We start from the raw sequence: 20,550 nt of genomic DNA, 5'->3' as shown, positions 1-20,550 counted from the left end.
TACATATAACGGTTAAAGTACTATTATGTCACGGATGCGTTTATAGCTTACAGCTATATTAGTTGTCATTCGACAGCGCAGTACTATTACTTTAATATATGTTGGGTTTTCGCTTCGGATCTGCTGATCAGTGCATGCAGCAGTTGACTGTCTGACTACCCTTGTATGATAGCGCGAGAGTACTTTCTAGACACCATTATTTTTTCCATACTTTTCTTCTCTTAGAGGGAATCATTTAATTGATTGTAAAGCCTGAGCTTGCCATTCTTGCATTAAAGAATGCCTAGCTTTTTTTTCTCTTTAACCACTTAAGCCCCGGAGGATTTTCCTGCTAAACGACCAGGGGGTATTTTGCGATTCGGCACTGCGTGACTTTAACAGACAATTGCGCGGTCGTGTGACGCTGTATCTAAACAAATTTGGCATCCTTTTTTTCCCACAAACAGAGCTTTCTTTTGGTGGTATTTGATCACCCGTGCGATTTTTACTTTTTGCGCTATAAACAAAAAAAGAGCGTACATTTTGCAAAAATAACAATATTTTTCACATTTTTTTATATGAAATTCCCCCCAAAAAAAATGTAAAAATCAAAATTTTTTAAAATTTTCGGCCAATTTGTTTTATGCTACCTATGTTTGGTAAAAAAAATCGCAAAAAGCGTATTTTGATTGGTTTGCGCAAAAGTTATCGCGTTTACTAACAAAGGGAAAGATTTCTGTCATTTTTGGTGTTTTTTTTTTTTTAACGTGTAATGGCGGCGATCTGCGATTTTTTTTTGCGGTACTGCGACATTGGGGCGGACAGATCGGACCCTTGACTGACATTTTTGACACTTTTGGGGTTACTAGTGACATTTCTACAGTAATCGGTGCTATATATATGCACTGTTACTGTAAAAATACACTGGTAGTGAAGGGGTTAACTTTATTTGGGAGGGGCTGTGTGTGTCCCTAGGGGCGTGCTTTCTACTGTGATTGGCTGTGGCTTGAGCTGTAAGGACACTGATCAACGGATCTACATACTAGATCCGAGTGATCAGTGTCTTTACAGCGAGGAGAATGACAGGTGGCTTGTTTACACAAGCTGCCTGACATTCTCCCTCTCCCCCGCCGATCGCCGAGTGACCGGCGGACATCGGGTCCGCTGGTCACACGCGCGGGGGGGGGTCCGTGACCGCGCGGGAGCGCGCCTCCGCGGGCGCGCGCTCGCTCCCCAGAGCCTCACAGGCGAGCGACGTAGACCTACGTCACTCTGCCTGTGAGGGGCCGACTGCCGCAGTAAATATACTGTGAGCAGTCGGCAAGCGGTTAAACAAACAAAAAAAAAAAAAAACAGGGTGATTTGTTTCTGATGCCTAACATTGATAACCCTGAACATCTGACAGTACAGCCAGTGCTGTATTAACAGTAGTATAATCTATGTATTTTACATTTGTACATTTTTAAATGTATAATAATAATGTTGCTAAATTTAACTACATTTTTAGTTTAACCTTGGAAACCACCGAAAGTTGGGAAGTATGGAAGCACTGCCATTGCATTCCCTAGTTGGGATTAGTTAGTTCCCATTGGAATAGTTAAGATGTATTTATTTATTATTTTTAAGGGATTAAGACTGGATGCAAGGTAGAAAGCTTGATACTCAATTAGGTACATATACACAACGTTCGACCTGTGCCAGTGAAAAAATCAAGTACATTCGATCTTATGAAAAAAGTTTCAACTGTGGCTGTAGTTATTCTTTTTAGAAGGTATGCAGGATAGTTCAATCCCTGGGGTAAGTGGAGATGGGTGGTGGAGGTGGCTGCAGGCTTCATACAGAGCTAGAGGGACTCTGCAACAGACAAAAAGGGGTAGGAGAAGAAAAGCACCGCCACCTCAGTGTAGATTAAAAGGTTATTTATTACAAAAAAACAATGTATTAACTCACACAGAGGAAATAGTTGATTAGCAAGTGGTTCATCTGCAACACTGTAGTAATGTTAAGGGGAAGTACACTGTGGCGGCCGTGGTCCTGGCTGTGCCGGTGGAGTCCGACACTTCCTGTGTTTCTGGCAGCGTTCAGTATCCAGGTTTACATCCAATAGTGGCAGGGGGGTGCTCGCGTTCAGGGCATGCGTGCTCTTTCCTCAGGCAATGCTGATTTATGTGTCAGACTGGAAGTTTTATAGCTGAGGGACTCAGGGGGCGGGGGCTTGTTGCTGTGAAGATGCGATATATACAATGAGTCATCAGGCCAGAACAGGAAGTCATATTACAGAAAGTCTCTGGGGGTGGGGGGCCTGTTGCTGTGGAGATGCGGTGTATACAATGAGTTGTAAAAAAAAAAAAAAAGCTTTGAAATAAATTTAAATAAAAATAGAAATAATATTAATAATAATAAAAAATAAAATTGGAGGTAAAGGGAAAAAAAATAATAAAAATAAAATTGGAGGTAAAGGGAAAAAAAAATTATAAAGAAAATTGATAATTAACCTTGAAAAAATAATAGATAATGCATATATACTCATATGTATAGGCACGTAAAAATAGGAATGAGATAAGTCCATGATGGAGAGGGGCTTCTTGTAGGTAATTGAGATGAGGGTGGTAGTATTTCAAGGTAGAGGAAAAAGAATGCAAAGAATACTCAATTAGGAACTATGAACATGGCAAACTGTGCCTCTGGAACAGAGTCCATGTACTTGGGGATTGTGAAGCTATAATAAGGGGGTTATCTTTACTGTTAGGTACTTGCAATAAGAATTTTATAGGATATTCCCTTAGTGATCCAACTAAAGATAATACAAAGATCTGCAGAATCTTCACCCAGCCATAATTCTGGCCTGAGACCATCCCTTTATCAGCCAACATAATTATTAGTCATTATATGAATTCTTTACTGAACCGTCCTCTACATTATCTTTGGCATCTAAAATGACATGTCCTATAGAAACATTACATTTAAAGAGTATTTTTTTCTATGCGTTGGCCTTTTCTCTTGATGCAGTCTGTCTAGGGCTGTGGTATGTAAGCTTTTATAGCCATCAACTTGCTGCAGTTTTGCTTCATTAAAATCAAATGTGAAGTACATAAAAATGCATTTTTGGGGAAACGAATCAGCCTCATGTTTAAAAGAAAAGTTTTACTCCATGCGCATCTGAGATGAGTAAACATTTTTAAACATCTTAGAACTGTATCTGCCATTGGGTTCCTAGTAAAAGCTGCAGCACTTTCAGACACAGGTGTGAATAGCTGAAGTAATGTTTCTTGGCAATGCAGTTAGTGTTAAATTTAAAGGTTAGGATTTTGGGGTTTAAGTGGTAGATTAAAGTGCTTAAGATAAGGCAATAGGTCAGTGTCTCTGCCTTTTGTAGAACCTGCCCTTGGCAAAAGAAAACTAGTGGGAGTGTAAGCGAACATCTTATGACTGCAGTAAGGGGAAATGTTTGATGTACATTGAATTTGTGTACTTTAGGTTCTATACAAGTTTTAGTTTTTATGTTAACTGTAAATTTTAATGATAATTTTAAGGTAAGGGTGTGGTTCACTTACAACTAAAGGCAATATTTTTTTTTTATTTGTATAGAATGCTTAGTGGTTAGAAGCATTGTCAATTTTTTGCTATCCTTATCAGCTGTGGGGAGATTTACTCTCTTAATTTTCCCGATCACCATGGGAAATCATAGGGAAATAAATGGGAACTATAACAGAGGTCAGAAATATTGTTTTTTTATTTTTCTTATGTTTTATGAAGTTGACAGTCTCTAGTCTAGATGCAGATTGTAACAAAGTCAACTTTATCTGCAGGATTTGGTTTGGGAGTTCCTGTGTCCCCACAGGGGATAGGACATGAGGCTGCCCTCAGTAGGTATCACCTAAAGTATTGTATACTGTAGCAGGAAAGAGTCAGACACCACCTGAATTTTAGGCCTCATGCTCACTGGACATTTTCTGCAGCTAGTAAATTCCCCAGCATGTTATCCTATGTGTCCATACACACATAGGCTGTTATCAGCATATTTTGGCAGGAGTGTTTTCTGGCTGGAAAAAGACCCCCAGAACTAGTGGGTTTTCAGAGAAGTTTTTCAGCTGTAAAAATGCTCTAACTCTGATAAAAACATGGCTATTCGGCGTTTATCAACATTTTTGAGCCATAAGCTTTTGTGGGAGTGTAGTTTTGCAAATAAAAAAAGCTGAAAAAAGCTAAAACAAATGTTAAACGCTACTACAAAAAAGTTGGAAACCGCCTTCTACAGCTACAGCTTTTTTACTGAGGTTTTGATAAAGTCCAGTGTGCATGAAGCCTTAGGGTGGGGCCTCTGGCTTAATTCAAAGGACCCATAGAACAAAAAAGGGGTCAGACGGTTGAGAATTTCTTCAGTGATGGATGGAAGAGCTGTTGGCTGCAGGTCTCACTAGGAGGCTAGAAGATGCATGGAACTGTAGAGATAGTTCTGTATGGGATGTGCTTTGCTTTTTGCACTGCTTTGACTTGTAGTTCTGCATTGTCTGTCTAACTTTCTGGACACTGGAACTTTACTCTATTCTCTTCCCTTCCTGCAACTGCTGTTTGTATGTGCCAGACGCTGTGGCCTGGAAACACAGTCCTCTGAGGACCCATGATTTGCCTATGCAGGGTCTCTGCTGGGGCCACTGTTGGCTGGTAAGTCCCTGCTGTACTAGATTGCTGCCTTTTGCCCCTGGACTTTGCCATACTGGATAGTGGCCTGCTACTTGCTGTGCCCAGATTGTTGCCCGGTGACTCTGGACAAAGCCCCTGCTCTAAGGCAGCGCATGAACCACACCGGGATGCAATGGATAAGGAAGTCAGGTGAACATCCAGTATAGAAAGGGTTAACTGTTTATTGGTATAACCGAAAAACAAAGTACATAAAATGCTTATATCCCCCTGGGCTGGAGTGGACAAGGCAGGGCATCTGGCAGCAAGCAACACGAGTGCGAGGAGGTCAGTCTCCCAGGACTGCTGAGCAGTGTGTGCACAAAGCCGGAAACCAGCCGGCGCGAGGATGAAAGGACTTTGCTGTAGTTCAGTAGCGGTGACCTCAGCCGGACAGGCACTACTTGCAGGGAAATACCAGGAACCAGGGTGGAACACAAGCTATATGGTTGCCATGGCTACATGTTTCGCTTTATGCGCTTTATCAAGTCATGGAAAGGAATGGCAACAGGAAAATTTAAAGATAGGGGAAGGGTCGGGACTGTGATTACAAACCAGGAAAAGGTTTGATTGCACTTTTAACCTCTCGGTGCCCTTATCTCCCACCTTGATAACATAAAAGTTTAAAATGCGCACAAATTCTCTCAGTTAAAAAAATATAACAATATGACAATAATAATAACTGGAGAGTTGCATTATATAAAGTATTGAATATAAAATATAAACACACAGTTGAAACATCAGAAATTAAATACTGTAGCACTAGAAATAGATGTCAGCAATATCACTTGATAGTATTGTTGTGTGTAATTGTGATACATGCACACATCAGAATGCATTAAGAAATTAAGGTGCTAATTGCTAATGCACCTAAGCAAAAATAAATAAAATAATAATAAAAAAAAAGGCCTACAACACCTGGTATTCCCAGGCAGTCCCCCATTCAGGTACTAACCAGGTCCAACCATGCTTAGCCTCCGAGATCAGACAAGATCAGGCACGTTCAGGGTGATGTGGCCGTAGGGCACAAAAAGGAAACTAAATAAAGGTGAATACTTGTGTAAAAAAACAGCCAAATATACCACATGAATAGAATTACTTGGTATAGGATTCACACTATGTTGTGAACCTCCAAGTCCTCATTAAGACCATTGGGTGACAAGGAGCAAAAACAATATATCCAAAATACCTCCCTTTTGCAAAGAAGTAAAAACCGCTCATTGTCCATCAATGTACCCTTGGGGATTGATTCTATGGCCATAACTTCTAAAACAGAGGCATCCTTTTGGTGCGTGTGTAAAAAATCTTGTGCTTTCAGAAAATATAAGGTTTTTAGGTCTTTTACAAACTCTGAAAGCTGCAAGTGGAAAACAAAAAAGCAATGGAAAAATTGCAAAAATGGCCCGGCCAGCTGAGTTTAGTGGGAGCGCAGGGCCTGGCAGCGAAAGGGTTTAACATGTTATACTTTCCTGCTCTGTGCTATGGTGGCCCTCTTCCGAGATCCCCCACCAGCATTCCTGACTCCTCCAGCGACTGGCAACATAGGAAGCCACTTTCTGTGATGGCACTTGTGCAGGCTTTATCCTAAGCCATTCTGCCTGTATCTATAGATAGTAGATTGCAGTATAGATTTTACAAAGTGTCCAAACTTTTTTTTAGATTTGGGGTTGACCGTAATGAGGAAAAAAAGAAGTTGCAGATGGATTTGTCAAAAACATGTTTTATTTGCTACAAAACAAACTGATTAGGTTAAGTGCTGGGGATTCGTTTGTAGGTTTTGGTCAAGCATTGTTTCTGTTGATGGTGTAGGTTGTGTTTTAGTGGTTAAGCTTGGTGTTTAGGAGTCCGGCCTAAAATTGGGAGCTAGATTTTTTTTATTTTATTTTTTTTAATAGTAAACGGAAGGGTTACAACCTGCAGGTTTTCATTGCCATATGTATGCCTACATTCAAAAGATTTCCCTTCACTGCGGTGTGATGCCACTTGTAATAGGAAATGATGGCAAATGTCCCCAACAGAAACATAAATCAAAAACACTTTCTTGGCAAATGGTAAGATTTGCTAACAGGCCAAGTTTTAATTGCTGTCACCGCTGGGCAGATTCTATTTAGTTGTACTGGAGGTGAGGGAAAATCTTCTTGACAGGAAATTGACAGCAACACAAAAAAAATCAGGCCATGATTTTAAACTACTATTAAAAAAAATAGTTTTACCTACACTTCAGCTTTAAGGGTAGTGGTCAGGAGAGTGTAGAGAAACACATTATGTTTCAATTATTTTTGGCACCGAAAGCCCTGTGCCAAGAACTGCTGATGCAGAGAACCAACATACTGTTGAATAGCTGCTAAAAAAATGATAGATGTTACTTTTTGACATTTTTGTCATAGAGATGGATGGTTCTAGTGACAGCTGCATTTTAAAAGCAGAACAGTTCAAGAGCTGTTAAACTGCAGCAAATAAACATCATTGATTGTTGTATCAACTATGCCACTTAAGATGGGAGATAAAATGATGTTAGTGGTTTAGTTTTCTAATCAGTAAAGACTGGTGCAGCATTTTTATTTTCCAATGTGTGAATATTGTACTCGGTTCGCTTTATTTTAGACAGCATTCATTCCAGGCCTATTAAATTGTATATTTGCATTAGTCTGCTTCAATTTTCCAGATAATAATATAGTTAAATTAGTCTATGCATTCTTTTTAAATGCTCTCTCTCTCTATTTGTTGTTCTCTTTACGCTTGAGAGCATTGTGAACCTTGATAACTAAACTGCCTTTCCTTGTAAATGCCCCTAATAAGGCTGGTGGTAGTACAGCTAGTTGGGATTCTACCAAATAAGGTTTTATCATGTGTACAGTAACTTTTTACCTTGAAGAAACTGATACTAGCCATTCTGAACCCTTTTCTGATCTTTCAACAGGAGAAGCCTACATGAGGTTGAACAAGGTGTCTGAAGCTGAGCTCTGGTACATGGAGTCTCTGAGATCAAAGCCTGACCACATCCCAGCACATCTTACTTATGGCAAGCTACTGACCTTGACGGTGAGGGAATGCATTTGCTATCCAAATACACTCCTGCATGTGACTGTTCCTGATTGATTTTCCCTTAAGCTTAATGTAAAAAAAAAAGTGTTTTTATGTTACGGGAGATTTAAATTTTAATGATTGACCATTTAGAGCAGCTGTGTGCATATATGCCATTCATGTAGGCATTTGTAACACCCCCCCCCCCCCCCCAAGAGGTGAGAAATAAAGCAGACCTAAACTGAAATGACACTTATGACATTTTTTTGAGCATTTACCATGTATTGTGTAATCTGTAGATCTAGTTTGAGTAGTTTACCTTGTACCGTAAAATGCTGAATTCAGCACTGCACTGGTGGCAGGCATGTGACCCGTGCCAAAACAAATTGATATGGTCTTTGCAAATAAGGATGTCTATGTCAGCATGGTCACTGTGCTGGGAGTGCACAGTGAGCATGCTCTAATCACAGAAACCCTTGGCCATCCATAAATGCATATGTGTGGACACCCTCTCTTTAGTGCTGCACATATGTGTTGTGTGAGCCGCAAGAGGCTAAGCAAAAAATAAATAAAAATTGCAGATAGTATGTTACAATTCTTTGTAAACTTTTATAGACAAGGACATTTGGCTACTTTTACATTGTTAAATTGTCAAGCAATTAAGACAACAGTTAAATGTTCTTATAGCACTATATGATGTGATGAGTGGCTGGACAAGATCAAAGTATACGTGTTTTAGCTGTTTTTCAGTCTGCTGTACTTTCTTCAATGTCCCTTAACAGTATATAGATGTTGGGGTCAAGCTATAATGGTTTGAAAGAGCTCAACTGGACCTCAAATGCCTAATGAAATATCAGCAGCAGTGGAGTAGGTGGCCAAAGTTAATGGATGTGTACAAGCTCATTCTTTTTTTTTTCTATAGCCTTTGTTTAGGTATTGTAATGGAAGGTCTCCTGATCCCATAGCATGATAAAGCCACCTAATCAAAAAAGATGGAAGAAGGTGCAGTTTTTGACCTGTGAATATTGTTTCACAAAGACACTCGGTCTAGACTTTAGGTTCAAAGAATTGCTAGTTTTGCAAAGAGAAATTTCTCAGATACCCTTGCATCTCTGGTTTTGAAATCACTAATGTCCTTAGAAACATCTTGGGCAGAATTTCACAGGCTGACAGCAGGACTTCATGGGCATGCCATTCATAGGCATGGTTTCCTGTACCCCAAAGCAGAAGCATGCACAGTTGGCTGGCAACGCCACCGCAACATCTGGAACTTATGAATTGTATTGTCACTCTATCACAGAATTGCTACAAGCAGGATCAAGTTATTTGTTAAAGATTTACTTACTGCGATTTAAATGCTGCACAGAAACAATTACAAAGTAAAAATTAAGCTTTTTAATAACTTTTTGGGGATTTGTATCCCATAGTTGTATTAAAGACAAAACACAATAAGTGAAAGGTAACCCGACCAACCCTTTCACATTAGTGTGTAGTGTGAACAGGGCCAACATTGAGAGGGACAGCAAAATTATACGTTATACAGCAAGTGAGTAAACGTCACATGAAAAGGGATTAGTATATCTTATATAAACAACCAGGGCTCGACAATCCCCGGGCGCCAGGTCGCATTTGCGACTAGAATTAGCGACCTGGCGCCTGGGGGTGCCCTGCAGAAGGTGTCCTGTCATTTTTGCCTGGACTTCCGCGCACGGAGTGCACGGACTTCCGGGCCGTCCGAAAATTGAGGCCCCGGCTTTTCGGCCTACTTGAGATGACATGCTTCCAATGGGGGACTGGCGCCCTCTTGTGGAGGCCGGGAGTAATGACTGTTGTAATGACTGTTTCCACTGCCTTTTTGTTCTCAATTCATTACCATCTCCCTGTCCAGTTAGTTACCTTTGACAGGGAGTGTGGTTATTATTATTTAATTTATTTTTTAAATGTAAAAAAAAAAAAATAAATCATATTTTTTCTTTTTTTTTTTAATTATTAAAAAAATAAAAAAAAATTATTTTTTTTCCAATTATTAAAAAAAAATATATATAGATATAAATATATATCTATATATATATATATATATCCTTTTTTTTTTTTCCTCATCGCCATGCCACAGCCGAAGGCCCCTTTCACACGGGCTGTCTGATCAGGTCCGCCTGTCAGTTTTTCAGGCAGACCTGATCGGACCCTTGATTCTCCTCTATGGAGCAGTAATCTGCCGCCATCTGATCCTGTCCACCAAAAGCAGACGGATGGTGGTTCTATTTTCTATCCATCCCGTGGATCGGATCAGATGGCATCGGATGGAAAGAGACAGACAGTCTGTTTTCATCCAATTGTGCTATAGAGGAGAGTGGGGTTCTAGTCGTATTTATGTGTAAATTTAGTATCCGTTTTATTAAATAAAGCTTGGTTGTTAGTTTAAAAAAAAAAAAACTGGCTCCTAACTTTTTTAGCTGGCTCCTAGATTTCAGGAAAATTTGTCAAGCCCTGTAAACAACTACAACACAGTGCTATAGACAGTGCATATCCTTAACCACTTAAGCCCCGGAGGATTTGGCTGCTAAACGACCAGAGGGTATTTTGCGATTCGGCACTGCGTGACTTTAACGGACAATTGCGCGGTCATGCGACGCTGTACCTAAACGAATTTGGCGTCCTTTTTTTCCCACAAACAGAGCTTTCTTTTGGCGGTATTTGATCACCTGTGCGATTTTTTGATCACGCGCTATAAACAAAAAAAGAGCGTAAATTTTGAAAAAATAGCAATATTTTTCCCTTTTTTTATATGAAATTCCCCCAAAAAAAAATGTAAAAATCAAAATTTTTTAATATTTTCGGCCAATTTGTTTTATGCTACCTATGTTTGGTAAAAAAAATCGCAAAAAGCGTATTTTGATTGGTTTGCGCAAAAGTTATTGCGTTTACTAACAAAGGGAAAGATTTTTGTCATTTTTGTTGTTTTTTTTTTTAACGCGTAATGGCGGCGATCTGCGATTTTTTTTTTGCGGTACTGCGACATTGCGGCGGACAGATCGGACCCTTGACTGACATTTTTGACACTTTTGGGGTTACCAGTGACATTTCTACAGTAATCAGTGCTATATATATGCACTGTTACTGTAAAAATACACTGGTAGTGAAGGGGTTAACTTTATTTGAGAGGGAGGGGCTGTGTGTGTCCCTAGGGGCGTGATTCTAACTGTGATTGGCTGTGGCTTCAACTGTATGCAGAGTGATCAATGGATCTACATAGTAGATCCATGTGATCATCTCTCATACAGAGAGGAGAATGACAGGCAGCTTGTTTACACGCGGCGCGCGCTCGCTCCCTAAACCCTCACAGGCGAGCGACGTAGACCTACGTCACTTTGCCTGTGAGGGGCTGACCGCCGCCGTAGATAGTCGTGCGGCGGTCGGCAAGTGGTTAATATTTTATGTGACTAAAAAAATATATATTGAATAAACAATCCAGAAATATGTGTCTTATTCTGGTGGATGAGTGAATATATAAAGTCCCAGTGCCAAAAAAAAACTATATATGAAAAATCAAACAAATCAAAAAGAATTTTAAATGATGAATAAGCAAGTGTCCAACGAAAGAACGTGATTAGTGCTCAAAGCTGAAACATCCAGGTGATTCATGTGAACTGTGACCCCCCCCCACCCCCCCCCTGAAGTAGATCCACTTACCAGAAGATGTGGACCCCTAGACAGTACTGCATAGGGGTCTAAAAGGCTTGGTACTGGTAAGTAAGTGTGGATGGGGACCCTTTAGGTATTCTCATTCAATCATTTTTATTGAGAAAAAAATAAGTATAAGCAAACATAAGTATCATAAAGAACGTTGTAAAACAGATATACTCATAGAAACTATGTAAGGTACAATACTCCAAGAGTAAGAATCATGAAAGTAATCTTCCAACAAACATTGTGAAAAACCATGGGCCTGGAAATCAGGCAACTATTGAGGAATTCTTTATAACAAAGAGTCGTAAAGGAATTATAACTGAGAACGAAGTAACTCTTGGAGAGTCCGTAACATCGAACACTGAAGTTTAGGTAAGTGCTGTCCCAAATTCCCCCTAAGAGTCTCCAAGATGAATACAAGATGAGGAGAACAGTAGCATCGGTGGTTAGATCCCTGCCCTCGAGCACCCCGTAGGGTTGCGATACATTCGGGGAACAGGGTACACACCAGCGCAAGACAGCGTCCCCAAGAATGGCAGGGAGCCATCGGCTATTTTGCACACATAAGGAAGGTGGAGGCTAATAGTGAGGAATCCGGGAGAGCTACAATCCGCTAAATTACACCGTAAACCCAGTGGAGAAGGGTAGCGAGGGAGAGGCAGGGGAAAGGGAAGCGGAGACGTGAAAGGGAGGGAAGGCCGGAGAAAGAAGGGGGAAAAGGGGGAGAAGAGTGGAAGAGAGAAGTCACCGGGGGCCTAAAACGGGCGAACTCAGGGTAAGATCACAACGTAATCTGAAGAAATTGGGCCCAAGGTTCCCAGACACTCTCAAATCGTGGGACCCGGTTATGCAGAATAGCCACAATTTTTTCATGTGTCATTATCCACGAAATTTTCCTTTTAGCCAGGCTGTAGGAGACCGATGGCCTCTTCCACGCTTTGGCAAGGGTAAGTTTGGCCCCCAGTAGCATAAAAGTAATTAATGTTGATACATTTTTAGAGTAATCATGGGGAAAGTCGTGTAAAAATGCTATCTGAGGTGTCTGAGGAATCCGGAGCCCCGAGACCAAACGCATCAAGTGAAACATTTTGTTCCAAAATGACCGGATTCTAGGGCAGGACCACCAGGTATGCATTAAGGATCCCTGGAGGTCGCACCCCCTAAAGCAGAGCGAGGAAGTGTTGGGAAACATAAGTGCTAGGCGAGTTGGGACCAAGTACCATCGAGTGAGAATTTTGATATTCGCCTCAATAAGTGTGATATTAACAATCCCCTTGAAAGCTTTATGGAAGATTCTGTGCCAGGCGTCCCTAGTGAGGTCCAATTGTAGGTCCTGTTCCCACTTAACGGCATATGCAGGTTTTTCGGGGGAATCCTGTAAAGCAGAATATATGACAGAGATGCCCCCTCTCATGTCCTTTGTTTCCGAACACCACCGTTCGTAGTTAGTTAGGAAAGGGGGTTCTTTCTTGTCCGACCATAACAAACATAGGAAGTGATAAATTTGGAGGTATCTGAATTTTTCCGTCAACGGCATCTGAAGTTTATTAACACAATGAGAAAGGGTCAGAGGGCCTGTGGAGGAGAGGAAGTGCCCGATACGAAATAATCCCTTGTTCGTCCACCACTTGAAAGCTCTGATGTCACGTCCTGGGGGAAAAAGGGGGTTGTTAAATATATGAGACAGAGGCCGGAGGGGTGAAACCAAAGACCGGAGGTGGTACAGTCTTCTGGCGAGCCCGATCGAATGTGAAAGGGTCGGCGCCAGAATTGCCGGCTGCAATTTAGGTGGGCACCAAGCAATATAGTCCAGGGTGTGGTTGGGAGTAGCCTGTCTCTCTATGTGGAGCCAGTCAGGTTTTGGTCCCCTAGCGTAAATCATGGAAAACTGGGCCAATTGAGCCGCTTGGTAATAATTCCAAAGGTTGGGCAGAGCTAATCCTCCTTGTGTTCTCAGTCTATATAAGACCGAACATGCACAACGATAGCCCCTCCTACCCCAAACAAATTTAACCAGTTTGGATTGGAAACTAAGCAGGTGGCGTTTATTAATAGGTATGGGGAGTGACCTAAAAAGATAAAGGATTCTGGGAAGAAGTGTCATTTTTATAAAATTAATGCGGCCTAGCCACGAAAGATTGTGAAGACCCCATTTCGCCAAATCATCATTTAATTTGTTATACAGGGGTGGGTAATTGGCTTGGTAAAGTGTCTCAATTGACGAGGTAAGCTTTATCCCCAAGTAAGGGAGTGAGACTTTGCACCACTGGAACGGGAAGGTGGGTTGGAGGGCTTCGAGCGTGGCTAATGGAATTGTGATGTTCAAAGCCGATGATTTCGAGATGTTCACCGTGAGGCCGGAGGCTAGTGAGAAATCACGGAGCAGGGCAAGGATGTTGGGGACCGAGACGGTTGGGGAAGTGACAAAAAGAAGGACATCGTCTGCAAAGAGTGCACACTTATGTTCCGTTGGACCACATTGAATGCCATGGATGTCCCGGCTGTGGCGGAGAGCTATCGCCAGAGATTCAATAGCGATTGCGAAAACTAAGGGAGAAAGGGGGCATCCCTGGCGGGTACCCCGTTTGATGGACAGTGAGTCTGAATAGTGGCCTAAGATGCGAATCCGTGCCGAGGGGGAGGAATACAGTGCCTGTAGAATGTTGACAAACCTAGGTCCAAATCCCCATCTTCGGAGGGTCTCAAAGAGGTACGGCCATGATATAGTGTCAAATGCTTTGTGCAGGTCTAGGGAAAGGAGCAAAGCTTCTTGGGGAGGGCCCCCAGCCCATCTGGATTTAGTCATAGAAATTAGGTCTATCGCTCTCCTAATAAGGTCTGGACCCTGTCTCCCCGGGATAAAGCCTGATTGGTCCTTATGGACATAGTTGCTGATAAAGCTGGACAGTCTATTGGAAAGTATCTTTGTCAGGATCTTGAGATCAACATTAATAAGAGATATAGGCCTATAGTTGCTTACGTCACTGTGATCCCTTTCCGGCTTTGGAATAACCGAGATATAAGCCGAGTTCAAAGTCTTCTCAATAGTGCCCCCTTGCTGAAGTGAATTGTAAAATTTACATAACCGGGGAGCTAGGGTCGTGGCAAAGCTCTTATAATAGGTCGTGGGGAACCCGTCGGGGCCTGGAGCGGAGTCCGTCTTCAGTCCCTTAATCACACTCAATATCTCGAGTTCAGAGAAGTGGTCCTCAAGTAGTTCCCTGTGGTCTCGAGTAAGGCGAGGTAACGGGAGATCATCCAGGAAACTATGAGAATGGGAGGGGGAGTATGTGGAGTCACAGTCATAAAGTTGAGAATAGAAGGAGTGGAAAGCTTGCAGGGCCTGTTGTGGGTTTTGGGATAAGGTGCCCTGGGGGGGTTCTAATTTTGGGGATCGTGGAAGCACGGAATTTAGGTGAGAGTTTGACTGCCAGTTTGGTTCCTATTCTATCCGACGAGGCATAGAACCTGGCCCCAGACCAGCGGAGCTGTTTTTCCACCTCCGTGGTTAGAGCTAAATTCAATCGCAATCTGGATTCTTCCAAAAGCGTCTTGGAAGCCGGAGTGGGATTACGTTTATGGGCCTTACTAGCTTTGAAAAATTCAGTTTCCAGCTTAAGAACATCCAATTTCCTCTGGCGCTTAAGGTTGGAAGAGATTTGGATCATTTTCCCTCTGATAACGGCTTTCTGGGCAGCCCAGACGGTTTCGGGGGAGACCTCTGGAGTGTCATTGAGTGAAAAGTAAGACTCCAATTCTTTAGTCAAGATAGTGCATTGGGTAGTATCGCTCAGGAGAGCCTCATTGAGGCGCCAGTGGAATTCCCTGCCCTGAGTCGGGGTGTGGTGAAAAAGAAGGATGACCATAGCATGGTCTGAAAGAGGAGAGTCCCGAATGAAGGCCTTAACGGTCTGGGGAAGCGCTCTCGTGGAGATGAAGATGTGGTCTATCCTGGAGAGAACATTATGAGGGGCCGAATAATGAGTATAATCCCTAGCTGTGGGGTTGAGTTCTCTCCAGGCGTCGACCAGTCCTTCCGTGAAGAGTAATTTGGCAATTCGGGTGCTCTGCCTGGGGGGGCGACAAAAGGAGGGGTTCCCTGGGCGAGATTTATCCAGCCCTTGGTCAAGAGCCACATTAGAATCTCCTCCCATTATCAGCGTACCCGCTGCATGGGGAAGCACATGAGAGGCTAAGTGTAGAAAAAATGTGTCTTGTCTTCGATTAGGAGCGTAATAGGATAGGAAGGAGAAGGTATTGCCACCAATTTCACCTACCAGTAAGAGGTATCTGCCCTCCCTGTCCACAAGCTTACTTTTGAGTACAAATTGTATATGTCGTGCAAAGAAGATACCCACCCCCCTGGTCTTGTCTGGAGCATTCGCCAAATAGAATTGCGGGTACTTGTGGTGAACGAACAAGGGACTGTAAGATGCCGCAAAATGCGTTTCTTGGATTAGTGCAATGTCTACGTGATGGGAATGATATAAGTTAAAAAGCTTACGCCTCTTAGGAGGAGAGTTGATCCCCTGGACGTTATGTGATGAGAGCTTCAACGGTCGAGAGGAATCATCAGGTGGTTTCATTCCGTGGCAGAGGGAAGAAGCGCTGGAGAAGGGGCAAGTCGGTGACTTCTGCGAGACCCAATGAGGGGAAGATGCGTAGTCTGGTCGATCCACATCGGAGACTATAACCCTGTAGAAGAGAGAGGGAGGGACCCCCGGTGACTGAGGGTGGGAGGAGATGGAAGCAGCAGGGAAGGAGAACAGAAGGAGAGGAGGAAGACACAAAGAACCACAAGACAATGAAAATTTGCATACAATGGCTATCAGTAAAAACCCATAACCCAGTCAGGGGAGGAAGGGCCAACCCCTTCCGTTCCTGAGACCCAAAGATGCCTATCCTCAGGGAAGGCATCCGCCCGTGTCTACAGAGGTGCACCGTACCTCTATAGAGTGAGGGGCGAGGCGCAGAAGAAATCACGCTCCGGCCAGGCGTCCTTGGGGCTATCATAGCCGCCCATTGCCTAAATGGTTAAGCCGAAGGGTAGAGGCAACCCAAAACAAAACAAAAAAAAAAAAAACAAAAAAAAAAAAAGTTTGTGTTAGAGAAAAACTGTCATATAATGGGGAAAAGAACAAAAATTATCCCCCCCCCCCCCCCCCCCCCAAAAAGGAAAAGTTTAGTCTGTGTTTGTTTTATAGCAAAGGTGGAAGGAAGAACCCTTCCAGGTGACCGCTGCAGTCCTGAAGTGACATTCAATTAAATCCGTCTCAGAAGTGCGACTCCTGCAGAAAGAAGGTGGATACCGGCTGGGGGACAGGTGCTTCTAGGGAGGTCTGGTCTCCTTAGACCTTTTGAAGTGTTGCTTCTCCCAGGTGGGGACCAGAGGGCTCTGGGGTGAGGGGCGCTTGAAGGAGCTTGAATTCCTGGCAGTGGATAAGGAAGTTGGCTCTAGGGAGAGCAGTCCCAGGCGAAGAAGAAGTTGTTCACCGTCCTGTAAAGATGAGAAGCTGTGTGTCTTATGTTGATACAGAAAAGTGAGGCGAAAAGGAAAGGACCACCAATATTTGATGGATTTTTGCTGCAACACCTGAAGGAGTGGTTTAAGAGCCCTCCGCTTTTGGATAGTAGTGGGTGAAAGATCTGCAAAAATCTGTACAGGATGACCTTGTAGGAGCAGCTGATTAGAGGATCTGGAGATTTTCATAACTTCCTCCTTCACTTTGTAAAAATGGGGTTTTACAATAATGTCTCTTGGAGAGCCATCAGGGAGGGGGGCCCTCAAGGCCCTGTGTGCTCTATCCAATTCAAGGCGATGCGGTGGTATAGCAGGAATTAATTCCTGAATGAAGGATGTCACTACAGCTTCAACATCTTTAATAGACTCAGGCAGGCCTCTGATCCTGAAATTTTGTCTCCTGGCTCGATTTTCTAATTCATCAATCTTAGACAAGGCTGTATCCAGCTGATAATGGAGGTCCTGCATCCTTGCCGAGTTCTGATTAACTCTGTGGACAGTTTGGTCAGTTTTGAGTTCTATGGCTTCTATTCTAGCTCCCAGGTTCTGCAGGTCAGAGTGTATAGCTGAGGTAATTTGAGAGGCTGTCTGGGCTAGGCCTGCAGACAGCATTTTAGAGAAAGAAGCCATGAGGTATGTGAGGTCTTGTGGGATGTTTGGAGGAGGTGGCAGGGAGCCCTGAGGTAAACCCTGCAGAGCAGTGTAAGCCCCAGCCGGAGACTGGAGTAATTCCTCCATGGTCCTTTCCAGAAGGGAAACTGTGGAGGCTGGTGAGAGGAGCAGTGGGCGATCTGGGGGGTCCGAGGGGCTGAGGAGGACTGACCTGCTGCGATCTGGAGGTGATGGGATGTCTGTGATGTCCTCTCCCTCAGCGGGTCCTGGCAGGAGGTTATTAGCGGCCGCCATCTTGGGACTGCAGGGCCGGGTCTCCGCCGCATTAAGTTGCGGAGTGAGGTCCCGCCGGACCTGCGATCCGATCATCGGGCGTCCACGGGAGATCCCTGGTGTGTGGGGGAGCTGCGGGTCCGGTGTGGAGGCGGAGCGGTGCTTTCAGAGCAGAACGGACGCCTATGATGCCGGTGCGGGACGGAGCTCCCTGGTTAAGCTGCCATCCGGGGAGCTGCCGCACATGCGCCTCCCTTTAGGTATTCTCATCTTCAGTGCTCGATATAAGAAGAAAGATCCCAGATAGTGTAATACGTTCAAATAAATGTATTTATTAAAAGTAAACTTATAGATGTACACTTACAATATTGTAGAATTTCATAGGCTCATCAAATGAGTATAAAAAGTGCTCCTAGAGGCAGGTAGAATGACTAGCTGTATTGTGGTTAGTGTACCATGCAAGGAAAGCGGCGTGCGTTCCACCGGCCCGAAAGTGACGTTGCTGTGAAAGCCGAAATTAGTATATCTGCCTGCAACCTGACAAGTGACTGCCTGCGTATTTACTGGTGGAGCTCTCTGAAGATATGAGATTACGGGCAAGTGTGGTGAATGAATAGAAATGTAAGATGAGGTGTGCAGAGTATATTGGGGTGAATTGTGGGATGTACTCACCGTACATTTAGATATGCACGAGACATAAACTGCCCAATTTTGTATGTTGCTCTGTTACATTTTAAACATTTCTAGTCATCACAGTATTGTCCTATTAGAAGTTGTTTGTACCACTGTTGCACACAGTGAAATGGACGGGCACAACTTTTTTAGCACACTTAAATTTGCTTTATAGTAAAGTGGCTCTGGTCTACTATGCTGTTTCTTGATGCGAAGAGCAGAAAGGTGAATTTCCCATTGGTTTCTTTGTGTAGAGAAGATAGGTTACAAGTAGTGTTGAGCGAACACGGACTGTATTATTCGTGTTCGTACCGAATAATTGGATTTTTTGTACCCGAACACGGACACGGACACTTTACTGTATGTTCGGGTAAAAATCCGTGTTCGGTCGTTTTATTTCCGGGTTTTGCATGCTTTGGCGCTCTTTTCATGGCGGGCTTTCAACAGCCAATCAACAATCGTTTAACTGGTGTGCCTTAAGCCATCCCAGCCATGCCTGCAAATGTCTCAGTAGCTGTGATTGGCCGTCTGAAGCATGTGACCAAGTCTTTATAAGTTCGAGGCAGCCGCAGCGGCGTCATTATGCTGCTTAGATTCAGGGACAGAGCACACATCAACGTGCTGGCTGCTGATTAGGGAAAGATAGGCAGGAAAAAACCATTTGTGTCCGGATAGAATTGAGGGACAGGTCGGAGTGTTTAGGCAGGGCGAGTTGTAGGCATTTTAGGGATAGAGTCTGCTGAATTATATAGGGTCAGTGTCTTCTACAAACTACAATCGATATTGCTGTGTGGGGGGTGGGGTCTGCACTCAATCCTGATCTACGATCTCTTCTCAATCCTGTTAGGGACAGAGTCTGCTGAATTTTAGGGAAACTGTGTTCTACAAACTACAATCGATATTGCTGTGTGGTGTGGGATTGGAGATAGGCAGGTGTCAGTGATCCACATCCATTTTTCTGTGTGTGAGCTGCAGTGAACACAATCTTTTTGGGCTGCAGTGAACACAATCTTTTTGGGCTGCAGTGAACACAATCTTTTTGGGCTGCAGTGAACACAATCTTTTTGGGCTGCAGTGAACACAATCTTTTTGGGCTGCAGTGAACACAATCTTTTTGGGGTGCAGTGAACAAAATCTTTTTGGGGTGCAGTGAACACAATCCTTTTTGGTGTGCAGTGAACACAATCTTTGTGGGGTGCAGTGAACAAAATCCTTTGTGGGGTGCAGTGAACACAATCTTTTTGGGGTGCAGTGAACAAAATCCTTTTTGGGGTGCAGTGAACACAATCTTTTTGGGGTGCAGTGAACAAAATCCTTTGTGGGGTGCAGTGAACACAATCTTTTTGGGGTGCAGTGAACACAATCTTTTTGGGGTGGAGTGAACAACATCCTTTTTGGGGTGCAGTGAACAAAATCCTTTTTGGGGTGCAGTGAACAAAATCATTTTTGGGGTGCAGTGAACACAATCTTTTTGGGGTGCAGTGAACACAATCTTTGTGGGGTGCAGTGAACACAATCTTTTTGGGGTGGAGTGAACAACATCCTTTTTGGGGTGCAGTGAACAACATCCTTTTTGGGGTGCAGTGAACACAATCTTTTTGGGGTGCAGTGAACACAATCTTTGTGGGGTACAGTGAACAGAATCTTTGTGGGGTGCAGTGAACACAATCTTTGGGGGGTACAGTGAACACAATCTTTGTGAGGTGCAGTGAACACAATCTTTGTGGGGTGCAGTGAACACAATCATTGTGGGGTGCAGTGAACTCAATCTTTGTGGGGTACAGTGAACACAATCTCATACTTCTGAAGGTTTGAGGGTGCTGCCTGTTCCATACTCCCCCTACTCCTCATCTAGCCTTTTAGGGGTACAAACAATAGTAATTGGGGCCTAGTGTGGTTGTGTACGTGTGATATACATACACTTTTTTGGGATCATATTTTCTATTCCGCTATTTAATCAAAAACCTTTGGGGATCAGTTAAATTGGGGGATAGTCTGTGTTGGTACGTGTGAGAGAGATCCACCTTTCCAAGTTGTTGGGGTTCATCTCATACTTCTGAAGGTTTGAGGGTGCTGCCTGTTCCATACTCCCCCTACTCCTA

The 20,550-nt window shown here is 43.3% G+C and overlaps 1 protein-coding gene across 1 annotated transcript in view; it reads left to right on the top strand.

Annotated features, from left to right (window-relative positions):
• The window catches only part of TMTC2 (transmembrane O-mannosyltransferase targeting cadherins 2), a 445,859-nt gene that overhangs the window by 325,135 nt on the left and 100,174 nt on the right, over positions 1-20,550 (top strand). Inside the window, exon 8 of the mRNA XM_082255664.1 lies at positions 7,580-7,701. Within this exon, the coding sequence (XP_082111790.1) occupies positions 7,580-7,701 (122 nt within the window). The remainder of the gene's footprint in view (positions 1-7,579; positions 7,702-20,550) is intronic.

Source organism: Pelophylax lessonae (genome assembly GCF_965119305.1).
Source record: "Pelophylax lessonae genome assembly, chromosome: 4".
Lineage (NCBI taxonomy): Eukaryota > Metazoa > Chordata > Amphibia > Anura > Ranidae > Pelophylax > Pelophylax lessonae.
This window is presented reverse-complemented; position numbering and strand designations above follow the sequence as displayed.